The 22,871-nt window shown below is 34.9% G+C and overlaps 1 protein-coding gene across 1 annotated transcript in view; it reads right to left on the bottom strand.

The window, feature by feature from the left end:
- Positions 1–22,871, bottom strand: part of LOC148948631 (protein unc-13 homolog B-like) — a 72,902-nt gene that overhangs the window by 8,570 nt on the left and 41,461 nt on the right. The window contains exons 7-9 of the mRNA XM_089094983.1: positions 15,725–15,823; positions 10,183–10,345; positions 6,073–6,199 (exon numbers count right to left, since the gene is read on the bottom strand). Of these exons, the coding sequence (XP_088951109.1) occupies positions 6,073–6,199; positions 10,183–10,345; positions 15,725–15,823 (389 nt within the window). The remainder of the gene's footprint in view (positions 1–6,072; positions 6,200–10,182; positions 10,346–15,724; positions 15,824–22,871) is intronic.

The following is a 22,871-nucleotide window of genomic DNA, read 5'->3' as shown; positions in this document are numbered from 1 at the left end:
GAAGATAGGGTTAAAGCATTAAGACAAGGTACATTTACACGCGCTTTTAAATTGCTATACATATTCCTCAGTGCGCGTATAATAGACTTATCCACGCCACGTTTCCGGGCCGACAACAATATTTGAGGGTGCTCATCGGAATCAAACGCGCGGTTGACATCGTGACCGGCAAAATACAAAGTCTCATTTGAATCATCGGCGTCAATCAACAAATTAGCAATCAAATAATGCGCGTGTTCTCTACTCATTTTGTTCTTGAAACCAAATTGGTTATTCGGCGTGTTACATATAGCACTAAGCCTATTTACAACAAGCAATTCAAACAACTTGCACAGTATAGGCGCGACAGTTATCGGGCGGTAAGAAGAACACTGCCCCCCGTCTTTTCCCTTTTTAATACAGGAGTAATTACCCCCGTGCAGAATAGGTCTGGAACAACCCCAGCATTAAAAATCATTTAGTACAGGAGACAAAGGTGCTCGACAAGGTTCTGACTTCCCGCTTGCAGATGAAATCCGCACAGGTTATCTACCCCCCTCGACAACTTCTTCTTCAGTTTCGAGAGTGACTCACTGACTGACGAATTAGAAACAACAAAACCAACTTCCCGTTCACATTCCGTAAGACTCGCATCAAGCTCAATAGAAAATTTATTTTCCAGATCAGTATTAGGCGGTCAAAACTCATGCGTAAAATATTTAACCCACTCACTCTCACTGGGCAGAATATCAACTGATTCTTTACGTTTCTTCTTTTTTAGGAATTTCCACATGTGATCGGGTTTTTGCTTTATATATTTACTATCACATTCAATAATCATAGCACGATGTATAGCGAGGGTTTTTGCGAATCTTCGCTTAGTATATAATCGGATGGAGTTCACTATACCATGCCTTGGTCGGTCATTATCTATCCACATTCTTAACCAGAATTTCGCGTCCGCACACGCATTTACAAGATCCGAATTTTCGGTCCAGTGGGGTATTTCCAAGCCAATCCGAACACGACAAATCGGTACTGCAGCCTTTTCCGCACACTGCAGGGCATGAACTATTTTGCTACAGTATATATTGATCAGTACTTGTTTATCACTTGGTGCAACTGAAGAAGATTTATGAAGTAGATTGTAAGGGACGTGAATTCTTGCTAAAATATCGTCACATACCTTCTGGTACAAAAGGGTATTAATTTAATCCCACATAACTTTCTGATGCCATTTCCTTCCACTGGGTAGATTAGGGTTGTAGTTCGAAGATGTACTAGGTTGGAAAACATAACTAACTGGTAAGTGGTCATATGCGCTGATAGACGTATCCACATGTGACTGGCAAAGGGGGACTAGTTGATGAGAACACATTATAAAATCAAGAGATGAAGTTGCCCCAGAGTTATGCACATACGTGAAATCGAGAACATTTTCTATTATGTTTAGACCAGCGCATGTAGTCGAGAGTACTTGGGATCTAGGGCTTTCCGGATTCAACATATCACAATTCATATCTCCGGCAACAATGTACGACAAATCTTGGGTGCGACAATTTGCAATAGCGTTTGCTAATTTTCGACAAGTACAAACGAACTTGGAATATGATCTAGATGATTTGTAGTCCGTAGGCATATAAACTGAGAAGATTATTGTCCGTTCAACCCTGATTGCAATAAAATTATCGGAAACTTGGAAAACTGTCGCGCTTAAAGACTTTGAAGCATAGATTGCGATACCACCTGACGGCCGGCCAGTACCACTCGATTTCGCACCAACAGCAAAAAGATCGATTGAATCACTGATATTTAAAAGTTCAGTCCCTTCATTAATCAGGGAATGTTCTTGGAGACATACAATGTTATGATTGCGAATTAGGTTTTCGAGGATAGGCAGCTTGTTGATTACATTTCCGTTAATGTTCCAAGTAATCAGACTTAATTCGCGATTCATTTCTTAACTGCAAGTAACTTTTGCGCTTCCGGACAGCTGAAACTGTAACAAGAATGCTTGTCCGAACCACAGAGTGCACATTTGGTCGGTTTGCTGCAAGGGTTGTCCTTAGTGCTACTGTGGTTATCCCCACATCTAGAACACTTGGCTTCGTTCTTGCAGAATTTGGCCGCGTGACCAAATGCTTGACAATTGAAACATCTCATTGGAAGAAACAGATATTCAGAGATTGGGATGCGTTCGTAATGAATCACTGGGGGTGATTTAATGGCATTTTCAAGGTCCACTTTGGAAGAAAACTGAAGTTTGAACGACCTAGAATTACCCAACTGCAAAGTGCTCAAACAGTTGGGAATAATCTCGCAGAGTTCTTCATCGCTCATATCTGTAGGAACGTGACGTTCTATTCCGTAGAAATATGGTTGTTTCACTTTTGCCTCAACAGATCAATCGTTAGTACATAACGCCTGCGCAACTGCATTGGCAGACTTCTTATCGGCTAGTGCCACACGCCACCCACTTTTCAACGCTCGCAGTTCAACAATGCTAGAGGAATTGTCACCACATACCTTATCCAAATATTCCTTTCTCATTTCTGGGTTCCTCAAGTCTTGAGGGGGGTTCATTAGAACAACTGCGTAGGTCGGCTGGGGTGTGGGGGACGGCCCCTGAAACGAGGATCCAGATCCTCTGAGCGGCCAATGAGCAGGGAGACGATCACGCTCGATAAAACTCTCTAGCTTGGAACCCATTTCGTTTACTTTCCTAGTAATAACAGCAATTACTTCCCCAGGAACAATGGGTACTTCATTTGGCTCATAAATGACGTATTTTGGGAGGGCAATTTTCTTTCTGTAGCAATATTTGAGCAATTTCAGAAGGTCAGAGATATTGTCAGTCATAATAACTTTCATGCTCATACGAGTACTAATAGCAGAATTCCTCCATAATAATTCTTTCGCCACTTGGATTTCATCTTTCTTGAAAAATTCTGCCGCTGTTTTCTTAATCTCATCAGACCGATTACCAGATTTCAAAGCACGAGAAACAAAATTCAGTAGCGGGTTAAGGACAATCCTATCACCTGCCATCATTTGTGGTTATGTTCGTGGATGCGCTCATGCGGGCTGTAACATCGGGTCTTTTACGCCGAGGAAAAACAAGGGAAGCGTAGAGCCCCGCTACCTATTCCCCGCAATTTAAGGGTCATAGGACCCGGCAGGTACCTCTACGGCCGTTGCAACAGGTGCCCTCCCCTTTTCTGCTCGTTTTCCTCCCAAAAATAGAATATGCGTGAATATCGCCGAAAATGTGCAAAAACGGCTGAGACAAAATGATCAGTGGCAATGGAAATGAGCGCCAGGCAACTGTAAATATAGTATTAAGATAAAAAGAACGTCAAAATTGGACCAAAGGGCACATCAGCCATATTTTTGGAACGGCTTACCGTATCAAGGTGAAACTTCTAGGGTATGACGAGGAAGATGTTCAGCTGAGCAAACGGCAATATGTTCCACAGCTACTGTGATGCTAGTACTATCAAGGCTAGGTCTATGAAGGTAAAGCTTGAGAGAATATATTGAGGGCAAGTTTGAACTAAATCAAAAGACAATGTATGCATTCAGATTTTCAATAGAGTATAGTTTGAGAATTGGTTTAAGTATTAAGCCGGAACTCTCTTAAAGGAGAAGACCAATTGAACAAAAGGCAATATGTGCACGTTACTATTAATACTACTACCATTGTTACATTTACTATTTCTGCTACTACTATTACTGTTGCCCTAACCACTACTTCTAATGAAACTACTTATAAGGCTAAAAGCATTAAGATAAAAATTTCAAAAAATATATGAATATACAGGTTATCAAAAGATCATATCGGCAATGTCATGGCAACGGCAAATTGAATTAAGTAGAAACTTCCAGGACTTGATGAGGGGAATGTTCAACTGACAAAAAGGAAATATTTTAATACTACTGCTGCTACTAGTACTAGTGTTATTTCTGTTAATACTACTACTAGTACTAATAGTACTAATACTACTACTGTGACTACTATTACTACTATGCCTAAGGGTATGAAAGTGAAATTTTCACTTTTTCAGAAAGTGAAAAAGTGAAAGTGAACTGTTAGGATGGGGGGGGGGGGGGTGAACTGAGTCACAACATGCCGTTTGTCAAAAGGACATATCAGCAATATCTTAGGAACAGTTTTGAGTGGGAATTTGAAACTTACAGGGCTTGTTGTGGGGGAGGTTGAATTAACCAAAAGGCAATATTTGCATTATAATGCTACTGCTTCAACTCATACTACTGCTACTGCTACTGCTGCTACTATAACTACTGCTACTATTATTACTATGCTACTACTATCACTGCTTCTAAAGCTAAGACTACTACTATTACTTCTACTGCTACTACTACTACTACTGTTAGTACTGTTACTACAGCCCACACTATATCCACACAGGTTGTCAAGAGTACGTATCGGCAATGTTTCACCGGTTGATGGTATTAAGTTGAAACTTTCATCGTGTGTTGAAGGGGATGTTGAGGAAAACCGCCACTATTGGTACTACTGCTACTACAACTGTTGCTACTATACAAGCTAAAGGTATTAAGGTGAAGCTTTCAAGAAATATTTAGGTTTAAGTTGAACTAAATCAAAGCAAACTATGATCATGTATATTCTCAAAGGGTGACAAAACAGTATCTCAAGAACAGCTTACATTACTAAGTTAGACATTTCAGGGTAAGTTGTGGCGTGTGTGTGCTTGTAATGCTTCTTCTACGGTTACTATAACTAATGACAGTAAGGGCATTAAGGTGAAACTTTTAAGGAATGTTTAGGGAGACTTTTAATTAAACGAAAAGACTGTACTCATGCAGATTTTCAAAAGGGCACATATAAGCAATATCATAGGCAGCGCTGCTATATCATAGCTAGTTACTTCATTGAAACTTTTAAGGACCTAATTCGATTGTAAATTAAAAAATGCTATTTTTAAATAAGTCGTAATAGTTTTTGATTTATTAAAGTTAAAACGGGAAAACATTTAAAATATATTTTTTTAGCATAGTGAAAATAATGTTCTGACCTTGACAAGGTATAGAAGTTGTCAGCCCTACTCATGTTAATTTATGCTTGTTTTGAGTGACTCGGTTATTTATTTTAATTTCTGTTCATCTTGGATTTCATTTATTTATTGATGGTTATTTGTGATAGTTTTAGGCTTGGTAGACTATTTGATTTTATATCTGTTCATTCTTGGTTTAATGGCTCTTTACTTCTCTTTGAAATACTTATTTTGTGGAAATAGTTTTTCCAATTAATCAAGGGAAAAGGTAATATTACATCCTGTTAAAATCGGAAAATGCAATGGTAAGGGGAAAAAAAGCATAAAGATCCCCCATAGTCATTGATGGAGCAAAAGGCGTCAAATCGACGTTTCCGTTGCTGGATCTTTTTTTACAGGGCAAACAGTTAGTAAGGCTATCATGGTGTCGCCTAGTCTAGTGTCAGCGAAGATTGATCCCAGTGCAAATCTACTTTGCAAAGTATTTAAAGTGAAATGTGTGATTGAAGGAATACATTGGGCTTGTTAACCCCTAGTACATCTCCCACAGAGAAAGCCAGCCAAAGCAAAGTGTAGTTTAGGTTGTTAAATAGTTTTCTTGGGGGAAGGGAAGGGCTACTATTTAGTCTCAAAAGGGTATGACATGATTATAACCCTAAATACTGAATCCCAATGGATCCTTTCTTAAATGAACGTCGGTTAACGCTAAGCAAAAGTAAAAGCTACAACAGTCACTAAGCGAGATATCCAAAAAGGTGAGATTTAAATGCAGTTTGATAACATTTAGCGTCGATTTTTGGTTTCATTAATAGCGGCATTAGAAAGAATCAGACTTGGTCAGACACATGTATGGTCTGTCTATGGCTTGCTAATTTTGACATACTTCAACTGAAAAAAAAACAACAATGCATTGTTTCTGTATATTAGATGTAAAACTTTCCTCCAAAGTGGTTCAATTTCAGTGTTCTTTAAGAAAATTTAGCGGTAATTTTTCAACTGGGGGTACAACAAAATTAGACAAAGATGATTTACTGAAGCTTAGAACGACAAAACTTACCTGATCAACAATATCTCTCAGCTGCATGACAGCAACACCCACTAAACTGTTATCCCCAAATAAACAGTAATCTTTTGCGCAAATATGCAGCTCAAATGCTTCAAGTAGCTCCTCGTTACCAACAACACTATAATCAAAGAAAGATTTTAATTAGCGCTTAGAATCGATATGAACCATGCAGGGTAAAACAAGTTAAAACAGACTTGAAATTGTTTTAGAAGGCTAGGACAAAATAAAACATGCGCTTCTATTAGGTTTAATTGTTACGAATCAGCATACCAATCATTCCTTAGTTCGATGACTATCTACCTTAATTCTGCCCTAGGATGGGTGGATGTATGGATGATAGACTATCTGTCAACAAGTATAAATGACATCATTTTTATACGGTCCTCGAAAAGGCTCATGCCAGCTCTGCCTCTCACTCAGACTCTCTGTCTTAGCTTTATCTCCAATTAACCATTCTATTTTTCGTTAATCCATCCCTATATTTTGTATTGTCCTTCTGTATACTTAGGTAAATTTTTTTCAACCGTTAATCCTGCGCAAATTATCCAAAACAAGTCTATTAGAGTATTATCAGGAAAATCAGAAAGAGAATCCGTTCCAGAAGTCTACAGGGATCTTAGGATGTTGCCGGCGGCGGGTCTTCATCATTTTTATATATTAGTGTTTATGTATAGGTACAATATGAAGCAGCTGCCGGAGTGTTTTAACGGTTGGTTTTACAGCCGAGAGAATATACATAACAACAATACTAGGGGTAAAAATGATTATTATAGTCCACCTATAGTGTCAGCCAGGTCCACGTTTTCTTTTATTATAAAGGATATAAATTTTTGGAATAATTTTGACAATGATATGAAGAAGATAGAACATTTTAGTGATTTTATAGGGAGATCAAAAGACAAATTATTAAGTAAGTATGAATTCTAGTTTTGTTTGTTTTCGAGGAGCTTTGATTTAATTTAAATTAAGTTGTAATTGTTTGTTGGTTTGTGAGTGTGACCCCACAGGATGAATATGGTATGTTGTTTCTGTCCCTGTATATATATATATATATATATATATATATATATATATATATATATATATATATATATATATATATATATATATATTTTGTCAGCTTTTTCAGTCTTATACAAGCTATGATGGCAAAAGTTAAAGTTAGGTTATGTTAGTTTGGATTAGGTTAGCTTAAATTAGATTAGGTAAGGTTAAATTTGGTTCTAAATATCGGAAATGGGTTAAAAACCTAACTTAAGCCAACCTAAACTAACATAACCTCGTCTAACCAAACCTAGTCTAACCTAATATGTCATCATCAAACCTTGCATTAAACTGAAAAAATTGACTATATATGAGTTAGCTTTCTTGAAATAAAAGTTATGAAGATAGAAAAAAATACCTTTCAACCTATTCCTGAGAGTGTCAAAAGCAAAGAAAAAGTTGTGAAAAGATTCTCATTGCTTCTTAGAAAAAGTTTCAGAAAGAAGATTTATCCAGCAAAATGAATTTATAAGAAACGCCAGGGACAGTTTTATCCCATTTACCCTTCTTTCGTAATAAGGTTTGACTCGTATTTTCTCTACGCTATTAAAGAAAATGAAAAGACACTATAAGAGCGCCAAAAAATGACAGCCCAAGTTGATATATAAAAACAAGAATGAAATAATACTTGTGCGAGGATTGAAAGCTGATGATTAAATAAAGGCAACACGTGACTGCCAAATGAATTATTGGTGCCATATTTACTCATTTATTGGAGCTATAATAGGTTTGATGATTTATTTTGTAATTTTATTTGAATTTATCTCACCTGATACGATTTCCCTGATAAAACGCAAGCAAATCATGGGCCCACTTGATTTATCTTTGCAAGAAACTTAAATTCAAACCAAGAAATTGGAAAAGGTTTTCCAAAGGAAAGGTTTTCCAAAGGATATACAAAGTCAAAATTAAAACAAACGTAAATTACTGCGAACAAATAAATAAACAAAACTAACAGCGTAAAATGAATAATCAAACAAAAATTACCACAAATAAAAGTAAGACAACCGCACACTAAAACACCGCAAAAGCTGGCGTTATTTGTCCTGGAAACTCTCTTGATCTAGATCAAGAAGCCAAGGATAAGCTTTACGACAAATAAAAAATGTGATAAAACCCGTTGTTCAACTGTATAACAAGTCCTGTATCGTCTTTTGTCCTTTTTGTCATGGCTGATTGAAAATATTCCAAGCCTGGTAACCCCTTTTGGGCTGGGCTGTTCAAACATCTTTCAAGATCATTAGCTCCCTTTGATCTAGCTGACGAAAAATAGTCCAAGTCTGGTTGTTCCTTTTGGTTTGATTATTTCAGAGAGCCAAAATAGCCTGGCATTAGTTAGCTTATGTACTGAGCTGCTTCACTGCATTAGATTAGATCACTAGTAACCTGAATCAAAATCTATGTCAGTTTTACGTCGAGTCGGAAATTGAGTTACTTTTGCAATAAGCCAGTCTTAGCTTTGACTTAGCTCACTTTTACCGCGAGTATTCCCATGGCTTGGATTGAGCAAAATTTTTGCACTAAAGCTCATAGGTCTTGGCAGATTTTTGTTTAAGCAAGATTTAACATGCCTAACTTTCTGATGCAAATCGGAGGGCTGAGAGGGTTTAGGGGATGCCCACCAATCGTTTTTGGCCCTTAAAAGAGCACCAGAATTGTCAGTTTCCATTAGATTGAGCCCCTTTCCAAGTTTCTTTCATAAATTCTAGACGAAGTGGCTGGGAGAAAAAGAAAGAGTAATGCACAGGACCCACATCTCTCTTTACCAAATCACTTTAATAAATCAATAAAAACTTTATGGATAGCCCCTTGTATTACCCTAATGATTTCACTGCATAATGAGCTATAAAAAATGACATAGATGCTGCTTAAGTTCCACAGACCACAGACAATTTGGTTTTCTTTATTTGATTTTCAAAGGCAAGTATAAGGAGGGGGAAGAGGCTTTGGAAACATACTCCTCTCCTATTTTTCGATAACTTTACATTTTCTTTTCTATCTTTTCTTATGATTACCATTGAAATTGCCTGGTTTATATATTTTTTTCAGGTTTTGCGTTATCTAAATTCATCATCAAACAAGTTCTGTATACGTACATGACGGATCCAGCCTAATATTTTATTCAGGGTATTTCGTTTTTTCTTTTTAGGTTAAGATACCCCTTTCATTAGAAATTTTCTTATAAATCATATTCTTCTCGACGAATAGTTTATTTTTGGAATAAAAGAACTTTTCTTATTTCCAAGATAAATAGAAATCCTTTTTCGCCAGTCAAATAAACGGATTTAATTCTAGGCAATTCTAACAGAATGTCTTACCTTATCCAACGAAGGTGTTTTGTGGCACTGATTGATGCATACTATTTGCAAAGCTTACAAACAGCACATAAATTGTCAAAAATAACTGACAAAGAAAATAGCTTCCTATAAGTCAGAATATGACAATGTTAATAATGTAATATTATTTTATTAAAACGGTTTTTCGCTATTACATCGTAACCAGAACGACTCCAGAAACATTAAAAAATGACCGTGCACACATACAAGTCCGAACCTAAAAACATACAAGTCCTAAAAACACAACCTAAAACACATACAAGTCCGACCTAATCCTGATATCAGCAAAAAAAAACAACCTAAAAACACATACAAGTCCGACCTAATCCTGATATCAGCAAACACGATTAATAAGGGAACTACTAGTTAAAACATTTTATTAATGCATTTTACTGATCATTATACTGCTGCAGTTATTGGAGCTTCAGTACTCAGGAAATAAAGACGTATTGGGTAAGAAATTATACCATCAATGGACACTTTCAAAGTGAAAAGTTTTTTTCTGTCAGGCAAAATAGTTTCCATAATTAGTTTGGAAAAACAGGCTTTTCAAGAAAATTGATTATAATCAACAGAAAAACGCCATTTTACAGTATGCAAACACGCTCCAACAAATGTCATGTTATATTAATATTTTTGAATGAACGCAGTCTATATTGCCTGACTCCACATTTCTGAAAGGGCCTGTCTCGATGAAATAATTGGAAAATGCAAAACTTACAACTGGAAAGTTTCGTTGAATTTGGGGGACCAAGTGTTTGATTTGGATTTTGTGGCAAATTTCCTTTTCTTGTCAGCCAGCTGAGGACCAATGAGGTTGATTTCCACGAACGGCCTGAACATTCCAGATGCTACAGGCCATTTCAAGTCATTAGCAGCAACAACTAGAAACAAAAAAGTTGTTACAAACCTTAGAACATCTAAAAAGATAATAAACATCTAACCTCAAGTTCCATAAATGGCTCATTGCAAATTTATTGATTTCAAGTTTCTTTTTTTTTTCATTCAGAAGCTATAGATTTAAAATCTGGATAAATAAAAATAAAAATTTTGCAATTGTATGATCTGTAAACTAAATAGTGTGAAAAAAGGAAAAGAAAGGAAAATAGAAACAGTAATTTTGCATCAACAAGAGTAGGATTTTCTCAGTATGACTTCCAATTAAGAGGATGGGAACACTCTCAATTTTCTAATTTGTTGAGATTTAGGGGACATAGTTTCAGTCAAGACATATAATTTTTATCGAATACTATGAAATAAGAAGCAGGGATGCATCTTTAAGAGTCTCCCCTTTTAAAGAATAGTGGTTTAAAGGTATTATAGTCAAAAACAGCTTCGAAGTTCCAGTCATATTAGAATGTATTCAAATATGGAATATAGTCTTAAGTTTCATCTCTATAACCGCTTTTAATACAAGTGAAAAAAAAATGTTGCTTCGACACCTAAAAAAAAGTGTTCTAATACTTCCTTAGAAACATAATCATTGAGTCTATTGAAATTAATGAGGGTGGTAGTTCTTACAATCTACAAATGTCGGAATTTATGCAGAGGTGTGAAATCATGTAGTTCTTTTAAAGCCTTGTAAAAATAAAACCATCTCACTTTCGCCGTTTCATTTTAGAAACTAGTTTTACAAATCGTTCTTAAATCAAGGGAGAACTTATCAGAGAGGTTTAATCAAGTTTAGCTAAACATGTAAACTACGAAAAATCGCATGTTTTTTATTTATCATGGCTCACTGTCTTCTTTTTCGTTTAGACATCTAGAAATACTAATTATACCTATGAGCTTCACAACAGAATTTGAATGGAGGGGGTGCAACGAACCCCTTTTACAAGGTATTTGCCCAATGACCTTTCCTCTCTCTCCTAATACCTGGCATGCAATAGCATAATATTGCATAACCGTCACTAATACAGGCTATACGTTCTATGGAATAGCCTTTTGTATGGAATGTGTAACTGTTTTAGGATGATTGCCGCCATATTTTTTTTGTCAATCTCTTCATATTTTGTAGTTTTTGGTGATTTTCGTCAGGCTTTCCAGATTTGGCTGAAATTAGAGTCAGAAATTCAAGAAAACCACGCGCGTTTTCTATGCGTCTCACACTTTTGAAGTTTTCTAAAACAATTCCTTACGATATTGAGCCAATACGATAAATTGATTATAACACAATATCTGAAACCAAGGAGATTTGTATATAGATTTTTGAGTTTTTTTTAATAATAAAATATTTTTTTCCTGAGATGGTTATTTACGAATCAAAGTTTACTTGTTTGATTTTTTTTCTTTCCCCAGGGGCTATCGTGTCGATTCGGTGGTCTTAGAGTATCAGAAGGGCTCCTATAAACAAAAATCCAAAGCTCTGATTTAATTGCAAATAACAAAATAAACAGTGGTACAGAAAAGTGACGATTTCTGCCATTTTGTGCAGTACAACAGAACACTGGCTCGAACACGGACAAATGTTATAAAGTGAACATTTTTTGATCACCAATCACTTGAGAACTATCGAAAAGCCACATTCATAATCTGCCTGTTTCAGAGAACATACTGCCCTGCCACATGCTGCGAATTCGTATCTAAACCTTTATATAGTCCATAAAAATTAATGGTATTACATTGAATGTATAAGCATCATTGCTAACAGTTATGCAGTAAATCATAGTTGTACCAAGGATTGGGGAGAGATCAGCAAGTTTTTTTTAGGGTGGAGTGCTCGTACTTACTAAAAGCACATTTTTTGGGGCACATTTTACGACTTTTCGTAAGAGATGTGATCAATACGGAAAAGGTATTTATTCTCCCCTCATCTTGCTCTTATTACAGAAATGTATAGCGGGAACTAAAAGCTTTCAATCGTATTTTTATTTTAAACTAACCACATAAAGTGGGTATAGCCAAAGGGAAATAAGGATAGCCAAAATCTACTATTTTGGCAGCTTATCATCCGTCATCCCTTAAAATTTGCTTAGCAGCATAGTCAGTATCTATAATACATTGAAACTTTAGCGCACTCCCCTCGTGCATAGGATAAAGAGTGAACATTTCAATTAGAACTAAAACCCTAAGAAAATCCTGATGAATATAAGGATAAGTCAGAAAACAGTCACAAAAATTTGTAGGACTTACCTAAAGATAACATATTGCGAACTGGCTGTGCAAAAACTGCACACATTACATATATACTTGATTAGTTTTTGGGCCATATACGCCCATTTATATTACTATTAGTACTACGGAATCTTGTAGCGCTATAGCTCCTATGGTGTTTCTTTAAAAACTTCATATTATATATTATTTTTCTTTCTTTAGTGCCAAAGCTTCTCTCTTTCCCGCCCTTTTTTCAATTACTATTCTGAATCTGAACCTTACCCGGATGCTTCCACTTGTGCGTCTGTTCCTAAGTTAAGTGGGAAAACCTTACAATAAGCGGAATTATGATATTAATTCCGATCGTAAGGTGAAATTTAACTACGGGAAAAAATCACAGTTAATACAACCTAAGTGGATATTTCAGCTATATATACAACAACCATTATCAGCGAAATACGAAATAAAACAAATAAAATAAAAGCAAACTTACTCAAATCCGATCGATAAAATAAGTTTTAAAACTAAAATCATAAAATGAATTTTTAAAGTCTCAGCTTCCTCACCTCACACAGGTTCAGTCAGCCAAGACTGAACCTATGACTTTAGTTTTAAGTTTTTTTTTTGTTTTTTTTATTGCATTTCGCTAATGATGGCTGTTGAACATATAGCTGAAGTATCTACTAAGGTTGTAATCACTGTGTTGTTTACTGTCTTGAGGAATTTCATCTTAATCTTTACTTGTTTTGTATGAAAGATCATCAATCTTGTCTTTATTTATGCTTAAGTGCTCCTTCAAACACAAAATGTGATCCTACTCACCAGCCCAAAAGTTTTACCATTGTGACGATATTTATCTACCAGATTAATCAGAGCTTAAGCAAGGATTTCATCGAATGATGTATTAAACGAGAAATATGACACTTCCCCCAGATTTCCACCCAAAAGGTGCAACAGTAATTCTTCAAAATTTCTGTAGAATCTACATTTCTGATATAGCACCTTTTTTTTATTCAGAGCCACCAATTGGAAGAGAGCTAGAAAGGGGAAGCACGACCCGAGGTCAAAACTTCAAAGAAAATGCGGCAAAGTAGGATCAGTTCTTTTAAAAGAATGAAAATAGAGTCTTTTGCAGTATAGCCATCACGGGAAAAGAGCCTTGGCTAATAATGTTCCGAAGGCAAATAAAAAGGAATCTCTGCAGCAATTTGAAGATTTTATTTAGAAACATATCTTCCTTTGCATCGGAGTAACAGGCCACAAAATGGTGACTGCTTAATATTCCCTTTGTGATCTATCTATCCTTGTGGAGAAAAATGAAACTTGATATAGATAGCTTGTCTCCCCATAAACAACACTTCAAATAACAAAATTGATCCTCACCAGCACAACTTCTCTATACAATTCTAATGAAGCACATAATTTAAATTTAAATGACATTTCTAGCTATGTGATTAAATATAGAAGAAATTAAGAAGTTAATATCATACTAAGCACATACTCAAATACGTGAATCAGTTCAGATTTGGCAGTAGATACACACATGTATAGATTCTAAAACGGATAATTATAAGCTAAGAGTGGGAAAATGGAAACGAACAGACAAAAGGACAGTTTTTAGAAGCAAACTATTTCTAAGAATAGTTTGGTACTGCCACTAATAGAAAAACTTTGAATTACTAGCCTCATGCTGCATTTGCTTGGATCAATTCTAAGAATAACAGACTTCCATAAAAAATAAATATTTTGTAGTGTGCTTAGAATGGTGGATCTTGCCATCTTGCCAGATCAAATACTGTATTTGTTATGCTTGATATTGCCAATCTTCGGTTTACAATAACATAAATCAACAGTGTTCGCTGTCTTACCATCAAGTGAACACCATGTTAACTTACGGGGCATTTTATGACCAAATACAGTATTTTTTTTAACTAGATTGTTATACCTATAAAATTGCAGCAGTCCGTAGCCACTACTGCTTTTTTTCCTACACCAAATTTATCTAAGCTAGGATACATTCTATACCTATTTATACCGATATATTTCTATATATCTATGTAAGACCCTGTCTATTTGTTCCTGTAGCTGTAAGTAAAATTCACCGGAGTAACTTATATCTCCGTCAGTCGGGTCTACGAGGGCATATACTACTATAACTGATTCCCTGCACTTCTTAGCCTTAAAATGAGCGACTAGCATTCTATTATTAATACCTCTCCAACATAAACAAGACTTAGCACTTTCCTTATTCATCATGGCCCTACTCCCTGTCTATGTTCTACAGGGAGTCTATGTCTATGTACCCATCCTTCTTACCAGAGTAAATAAATTCTATATAAAATAATTACATGTTTTCAAACCCTGGGGAATGAGTTTCTGAAACTCCTAGTAAGGGCAGTTCGAAGTGTCTAAATTCGTCAGTCAGAATGGTTTGCCTGGAACCTCCAGTTGAATCGAGGCTTTGTGCAATCCCGGGCCCATCTTGTTCGCAACACTGTTTTCAGCCCTTGGCGATGCTTTCTATCAGCAAGAGTAGAAATTCTGCACAAACTATTTCAATCCTATTACCTACAACTCATAATATATTCATGCATATCAATATTATTCTACTTCAGGGAAGCAACGATAGTAGATAAATTAGCTAGGAAGAGACTTTTCAGCCCGAAAACACCCACCAAAACAGACCAAACCCAGAAGTATAATCGATTAATTAGAATCCAGTGTAAATACTGGGTCGTTTACGAGGTTATAATTTCCTCAAAGGGCGCCACTCTTCAAAGTCACTCTGCATCGCTTTAGCCATCACCTTACTTGGAGTGAAGCTTAGTGATGTTTACAATCCTTCACCCCATCGAGGTACGCTGACAGATTTTTTATGCTACCTAGGGTTGGAGGGTCAAACCTCGCTTCCTAGTACTCTAATACCACGGCAGAAATTCCCAGGCTTAGTTTGCCCCATGCTCCCACCTAGAGTCAGCAATAGGATTCAGGAATTGGAAATTTATATATATATATATATATATATATATATATATATATATATATATATATATATATATATATATATATATATATATATATATATATATATTTAGTATTTATGTTTAACATTTAAAGTATTTAGAACAAACAACCACAGGAAGACATCAACCTTTTTTTTTTAGCATTACCTTTGACCGTTATTTTGTGCTCGCCTGACCCTGGATGGGTGAAAAGATCTACTTGCACACTGATTTCTCCAACACTTCCTTCCTCAACACTTGAAATATCTGAAAGGAAGAAAGAAACAAAAAATAAAGAACTGCCATTCTTTTGATTTAATTAATTTCCGCAAAGGAAAGGCAACATTCTAAAAAATATTTCAAGGTGAAAGTGCCAAAAGGTCACAAAAAAGGCTAAACATTGATAAATTGTCTTTTCAAAGTTAGGAATTTAAAAGAAAAGTCTATTAAACACACCAGAGAAAAACTAATTCGGTGCATAAGGAAAAACATATGTAGTTTATTCACATATTACATTGGACTGTTGAGTCTTTCCTATTCTAGAGCGTTTTTTTTTATTGGGGGGGGGGGGGGGGGGTTGAGAAAACCCATAAGCATAAATAACATAGTAACCTGCGGTACAAGGGATTTTAACAGTTGCTCTTTTTACGATTACACATGTATTTGTTTCATATTGTAGTATTTTTGAGTGAAGTTGGAAATTTCAGCTTAATTGTTTTTTTGGCGCAAAACCTCACAAATCGTAATTAATGCCTATTCTATCGTGTCAAGCTTAGTTCGAAAACTTTGGATCATAGCTTTTGTGCAAGCAGCATAATATTTATGATTTGAATTGTAATTTTAATAACATTTATCGGTTATATCTATTTTCACGAATCAAAAATCTGCCGAAAGGGTTTTGGTTATCATTGAAAATACGACCGGAATGCCAAAGTTGGTTTAAACCACCCTCACCCAGAGCCAGACACCATCATTAGATGATTCTAATGTTTTTTTTTGTAAAAGATTATCAAATGAAAATTAAAACTAGTAAATGACTAATTTGTGCTCATTCCAGTCAATTTAGTAATAAAAAGACTGTCTGTAAATGATTTTAGCTTCCGATGGATTTATATAAAATAATGGTTGCCAGAATTACATCGTTTCTTAGACTTCAGGAAAGGATTGTCGTAAAGGATTATCAGAAAGGTATATATCGTAAGGAAATGACATAGGAATCAGGGGCGTAATTTCTTCAAAATCCTGGGTAGGGGGGGGGGGCAAAGTTGGAGCCAATTTTTCCAAATCGAGTGAAAATAACAGTAAAAACTAAAATAAATAATCCGTTTGGTGCCATAAAGGTACTATTTAGTGCTTTAAAATTAGCCTACTATAAATGTACTTTATAGTACTATATAACGGTAATTTACAGTACTATAAAGGTAAATATGTACTAAAAAACTGATCTGGTTCAGTTGATGCTTGAATTATGCAGGTTTATTTTGGAATAAACTAAATTTCAGCTGGGGGGGGGGGGCAAACTTGGGTAGGGGGTCAAACCGAGGTCTGGGAGGGGCAGTTAATACCTGCCCCATAGCCAATTACGCCCCTGATACGAATATATAAATAAACTTGTGGAAATTTCATAATAAAAAGATAATCCATTTAGATACCCAACATTAATAAGCAATGGTAGAAATGCTACTAAGATCATATTTGAAACTCATGCACAAAATTGCCAATTGAATGCACTGTTGGTACAAAAATTGTATCAATTTGCCAAAGCACAAAAAAATCTCAATAACTATCCGCTAAAAAGCAAAATAAGAAGCATGAGCATTATGTAATGCACGATTACGTCGTTCTTATAGAAGTGGCCATATCACCACATTGTTTCACTAACTACAAGCGTATAAAATTTGGCATAAGGTTTTTCGACATTGGGGGAACAAGAGGGAACCTGCAAAAAAATATTCCATTGCATTCACTCTTTGTAATATTTATGAACAATACTTTTAATTTGCCTCCATTTTAGATAGAAATCTATAACCTGTGAATTTAATTGTTTTTTCGCTAGTTCTTTGTTCTCCCCAAGTTTGTACATACACAATTTTATATGCTACAAATCGGACCAGGCATGTACGCAGTATTTTTTTCTCTCTCTCTCTATATATATATATATATATATATATATATATATATATATATATATATATATATATATATATATATATATATATATATATATATATATATATATATATATATATATATATATATATATATATATATATATATATATATATATATATATATATATATATATATATATATATATATATATATATATATATATATATATATATATATATATATATATATATATATATATATATATATATATATATATATATATATATATATATATATATATATATATATATATATATATATATATATATATATATATATATATATATATATATATATATATATATATATATATTATTTAATAAATTGAATAAGGAGTACCCACGAACTCAGAAAATTTCAGGCCCCGTGATACACCCCTGCGTACGTGCCGGAGTTGAACTATTGGAATTATTATACTATATATCAGGTCAAAATTTTCTATAATACTCAAAATCTAATCGACAACTAAATGTTTACTCTATGGCACTACTTCGATTGTACCTTTGAAGCACTCTTGTGGTGATTTTTTCTTTCCTTTCTTTTGATTTTGCCCATCATCTTGGTCCTTACTTTGTTCCCTTTCATCTTCTTTCTTTATGTCATTCTTATCTTTTTTTTTTACATTTTCGTTTTTGGGAAGTACATCCTTTTCTCTCTGATCTTTCCGCCATTCTGCGTAAAAGTTTGGCGGCACTAATGAAGACCATGGATTAAATTAGCTGTTACACAATACAAACATAGCTCCATTTCAATGATCTATATGAAATGTATATGGTCCTTATATGATTACAAAAAATAAATAAACCTCTGATGCTTATGCATTATTAATATAGTTGGTATAATGACGACGCATTAGAATAATAGAAAATGGACCGAAAGACACTGTAGAATAAATATTGAAATACCAAATGATCAGAACCAAATGTATTTAGGTGCTTTAAAACTCTGGGTTTTACCTGGTTTTCCGGTTTTAAAGGTCCCGACTAATTATGCTACAAGGGCGTCCAATTTTATGATCTCAAGCTTTAGCACCAGCTTGTAAGGTTCTGGCTAAAGGAAGGGGTTAGAATTGTAACTAATTTCTAAATTGTCATTAGTGGTATGCCCGGTTGCCTTTTAGTTTGCAGCTGGGATATCGAATAGAAACTTTCAGCATTTTTTTTGGGGGGGGGGGGAGAGGGATAAAAATTGACAACTTCGAGTATTGGGGAGGATGCCGAACATTTTATCTGGTCCTCACAAAAGAGCTTACGCTATGGAATGTTTTCTCTTTTTATGCCGGTCATCGTAGGCTCTTTGGCGAATTACTTTAAAATACAAATAGCTTGTTAGATTAGAGATGAGCCCCAAAAGTTTTTGGAAATAATGAGAATATTAATAATAAAGTTGACGGAAAAGATTAAATAAATTCAAACACCTTAAACTCGCGGACCTTTACACTCGCGGTAAGGAGAAAAATAATACAATTTTAATTGAGCACAAATAATCTTTTTTTCTAATTATTAGTCTAATTTTATTTTATTTACTTTTTCGGACTGCATTGACATTTTAGGGATCAAAATAGCATTGTAAATAAATACATTTTTATTTAAGGGTGACAATATATGTTCGGAATTTCAATCAAACCTACGGGAACAAATCAAGGTTTTGAATTCTTTTAAAAACAACCGTGTTCTTTAGATACATTCGTGACTGATTCTTTTTTATTTTTTTTTTAGAGATAATTAATTACCATACCAATCATGATTGGAATCGAACGTTTCTAAATATTATAAACTCATTACAAGGAACTGATTTTTTTTTTTAATTAAAGGAGTCATGACAACTCTGTTTTTCATTCTATGAAAGGACTTTTCTTGCAAAATACCATCCTTAATAAAGAGATTCCGCTACACGGGGAATAAAAACGATGTTGAGACTAATGAAGATAGCTCTTATTTTCTCCTAACGAGCTAATATGCTACTAGAGAAATTCTTCGTGCTGAAAACATGATTTTCTCCTTTCCTCTTAGAAATAATGAAACTCTAGCTTGGAATCCTTGGATAGAGTTTCGGGGAGATTCTGAAAATATTAGAGCTATTGGTTGTTGGAGAAGGTCTGGAGAATATTTTTTTTCGGTACTTGCGAATTAAACGTACTCTTTTATATACTGTACATGGAATGTCAAACTCGAGATGCTACAGATACCCGCCAGACTGGTTATTTCAAGACACCTCTATTAAGAATTGGAATGCAAAGAGTAGTTTTCATTGCGTTTACAATATTTAAATTGTTGGTTTTTGGGGGTTTAGGGGTTGGGGGGAAAAGGTACCTAGGTTACGTTACGTATTTAATGTATGGTATGCTTTACCCCTCCCCCCCCCCCCAATGTGCAAATATATATCCCAAATTTGTTTCTAAATTATTATATATTCATCCTATTTTATTTCATTAGCATTAACCGAACTTGACTTCTTTAGCAATATATATTGAGTACGTTTAATGCGCAAGTACCTTTTTTCATTAAACCAAGACCCGATAATTAAATACAGCAGATTTTATGGAAAAATATTGAAATTGCAGTACGTTTTAGCGAGTTTTGCTGATTTCAAATATAGAAGTTCAATCAAGTTTAATCTTATCCATCAAAAGTTAGGCGCCTAAGAAAATTTGCCTCATTTTCGAAAATTGGGGGGAAACATCCCCTAAAAGTTATAGAACTTTAAAAAAAACCACGCTATCAGATTCAGCGTATCAGAAAACCCTACTATAGAAGTTTCAAGCTCCTATTTGCAAAAATGTTCTAGTGTCATTTTTAAGTGACCAAAAATAGAGGGCAACTAGGCGCCCTCCCACGCTCATTTTTTCCCAAAGTCATCCGATCAAAATTTTGAGATAGCCATTTTGTTCAGCAGGGTCGACAAATACAACAACTATGTCTCTAAGGACGACTTAATCCTCCACAGTCCCCGGGGGAAGGTTTGCAAGTTATGAACTTTCCCCAATGTTTACATATAGTATTGGTTATACAGAAGTATACAGAAGTTTTCAGCGGGGGGGGGTTATGGTAGTTGGGGGTAGGGGTGGGTCGGGTGTTAAGTGGGAGGATCTTTCCATGGAGGAGGCTTCCTGGGGGAAGAGACATTGCTATAAAGGGAGCTCTGGATTTCCCAGCGTTATTTAAAAAAACAATCAGAAATTAAATAAAAAAAAACAATTTTTTCAACTCAAAATAAGGAGCAACATCAAAACTTAAAATAAACAGAAATTATTACGTATATGATTGGGTTCCCCCCTAGTCAAAAACTTGCTCTTTAAGCCAAAGTTTTTTTTTGTACTTTCATCAGAGCTATTTATTCTAATTAACGACCTTTGCGATTAAGGGGTCATTCTTAAAGAATTGGAACAAAATTTGAACTTTAGCGTACAGAGCGAGATATTGAATAGGGGGTGAACTCCCTAATATACGTAGGCTAATAAAAATATACGAATATAGAAGTTTGTTACGTAAGTTAACTCGTAAGTTACGTTAGAACAAAATTTCGAGAAAGCCATCTAGGCAAAAAAAAAGTAAAATTAATATGCAAATTTTGTTTTAATTATTAATATACGGTGAGCCAAAATCAAAGCTGCATTTATTCAAAAACGTTCAGAAATTAAATAGGATTTTTTCTGGTAGTAGGGGGGTGGGTGGGTCGGGGGTTATTTGGGAAGATCTTTCCATGAAGAAAGTTCTCATGGGGGAATGGACATTGCTATGAAGGGAGCGCCGGATTTCCCAGCATTATTTAAAAAAAGATCAGAAATTAAATATAAAAAAACAAGTTTTCCAACTGAAAATAAGGAGTGACATCAAAACTTAAAACGAACAGAAAATATCACGTGTATGATTGGGTTCACCCCCTAGTCAGTACCTCGCTCTTTAAGCCAAAGATTTTTTAGTACTTTCATAAGAGCTATTTATTCTAAATTACGGCCTTTGCGGTTAAGGGTTCATTTTAAGAATTGGAACAAAATTTGACCTTTAGCTTACAGAGCGAGGTATTGAATAGGGAGGTGATCCCCTAATATACGTTTTAAAAATATATGCATATAGAAGTTCGTTACATAAGTTAATTCGTAATTACGTATATTTATTAATAATAAAAACATTCGTAAATAAAATTAAACAAGTTTCGAGAAAGCCATTTAACCAAATAAAAGTAAAATTAATATGCAAATTTTGTTTTAATTTTTCATGTACGGTGAGCGAAAATCAAAACCTGCGTTATTTCAAAAACATTCAAAAATTAAATAAAAAAACAAGTTTTTTTTAACTGAAAGTAAGGAACGATGTTAAAACTTAAAACGAACAGAAATTATTCCGTATATTAAAGGGGCTGTTCCCTCCTCAACGCCTCGCTCTTTACGCTAAAGTTTGACTTTCTCACAACTCTTATTTTTTTTAAACAATAAAAAACTTTAGCCTAAAGACCGAGGCGTTGTGGAGGGGACAGCCCCTTTCATATACGGAATAATTTCTGTTCGTTTTAAGTTTTAACGTCGTTCCTTACTTTCAGTTAAAAAAACTTGTTTTTTTTTATTTAATTTTCAGATGAAAGATCACGGATGCGTGTTTATTTTTTATTTTTGTTTTTTTTTACCATGGGTGATCGTATCGACCCAGTGGTCCAAGAATATCGCAGGAGGGCTCATTTGAACGGCAATTAAAAGTTCTGGTGCCCTTTTTAAGTGACCAAAAAATGGATGGCAACTAGGCCCTCTCCCACGCTCATTTTTTTCCCAAAGTCACCTGATCAAAATTTTAAGATATCCATTTTGTTCAGCATGGCCGAAAATATCATAACTATGTCTTTGAGGATGGTTTAATCCCCCACTGTTCTCTGGGGAAGGGCTGCAAGTTATGAACTTTGCCCAATGTTTACATATAGTCATGGTTATTGGGAAGTATGCAGACATTTTCAGGGGGGATTTTCTCTGATTTTGGGGGGAGGGGGTTGGTCGGGGGTGACGTGGGAGGATCTTTCTATGGAAGAAGTTTTCATGGGGCAAGGGACATTGCTATGAAGGGGCCATCGGATTTCCCAGCGTTATTTTTTTAAAAAAAGATCAGAAATTATATAAAGAAAAAGTTTTCCAACTGAAAGTAAGGAGCAACATCAA

Source organism: Artemia sp. Qi Xiang Cuo, chromosome 9 (assembly GCF_049724085.1).
Source record: "Artemia sp. Qi Xiang Cuo chromosome 9, ASM4972408v1, whole genome shotgun sequence".
In the NCBI taxonomy this organism is placed as follows: Eukaryota; Metazoa; Arthropoda; class Branchiopoda; order Anostraca; family Artemiidae; genus Artemia; species Artemia sp. Qi Xiang Cuo.
Note: the sequence above shows the minus strand (reverse complement) of the source record. Positions and strands in the feature narration are given on the sequence as shown.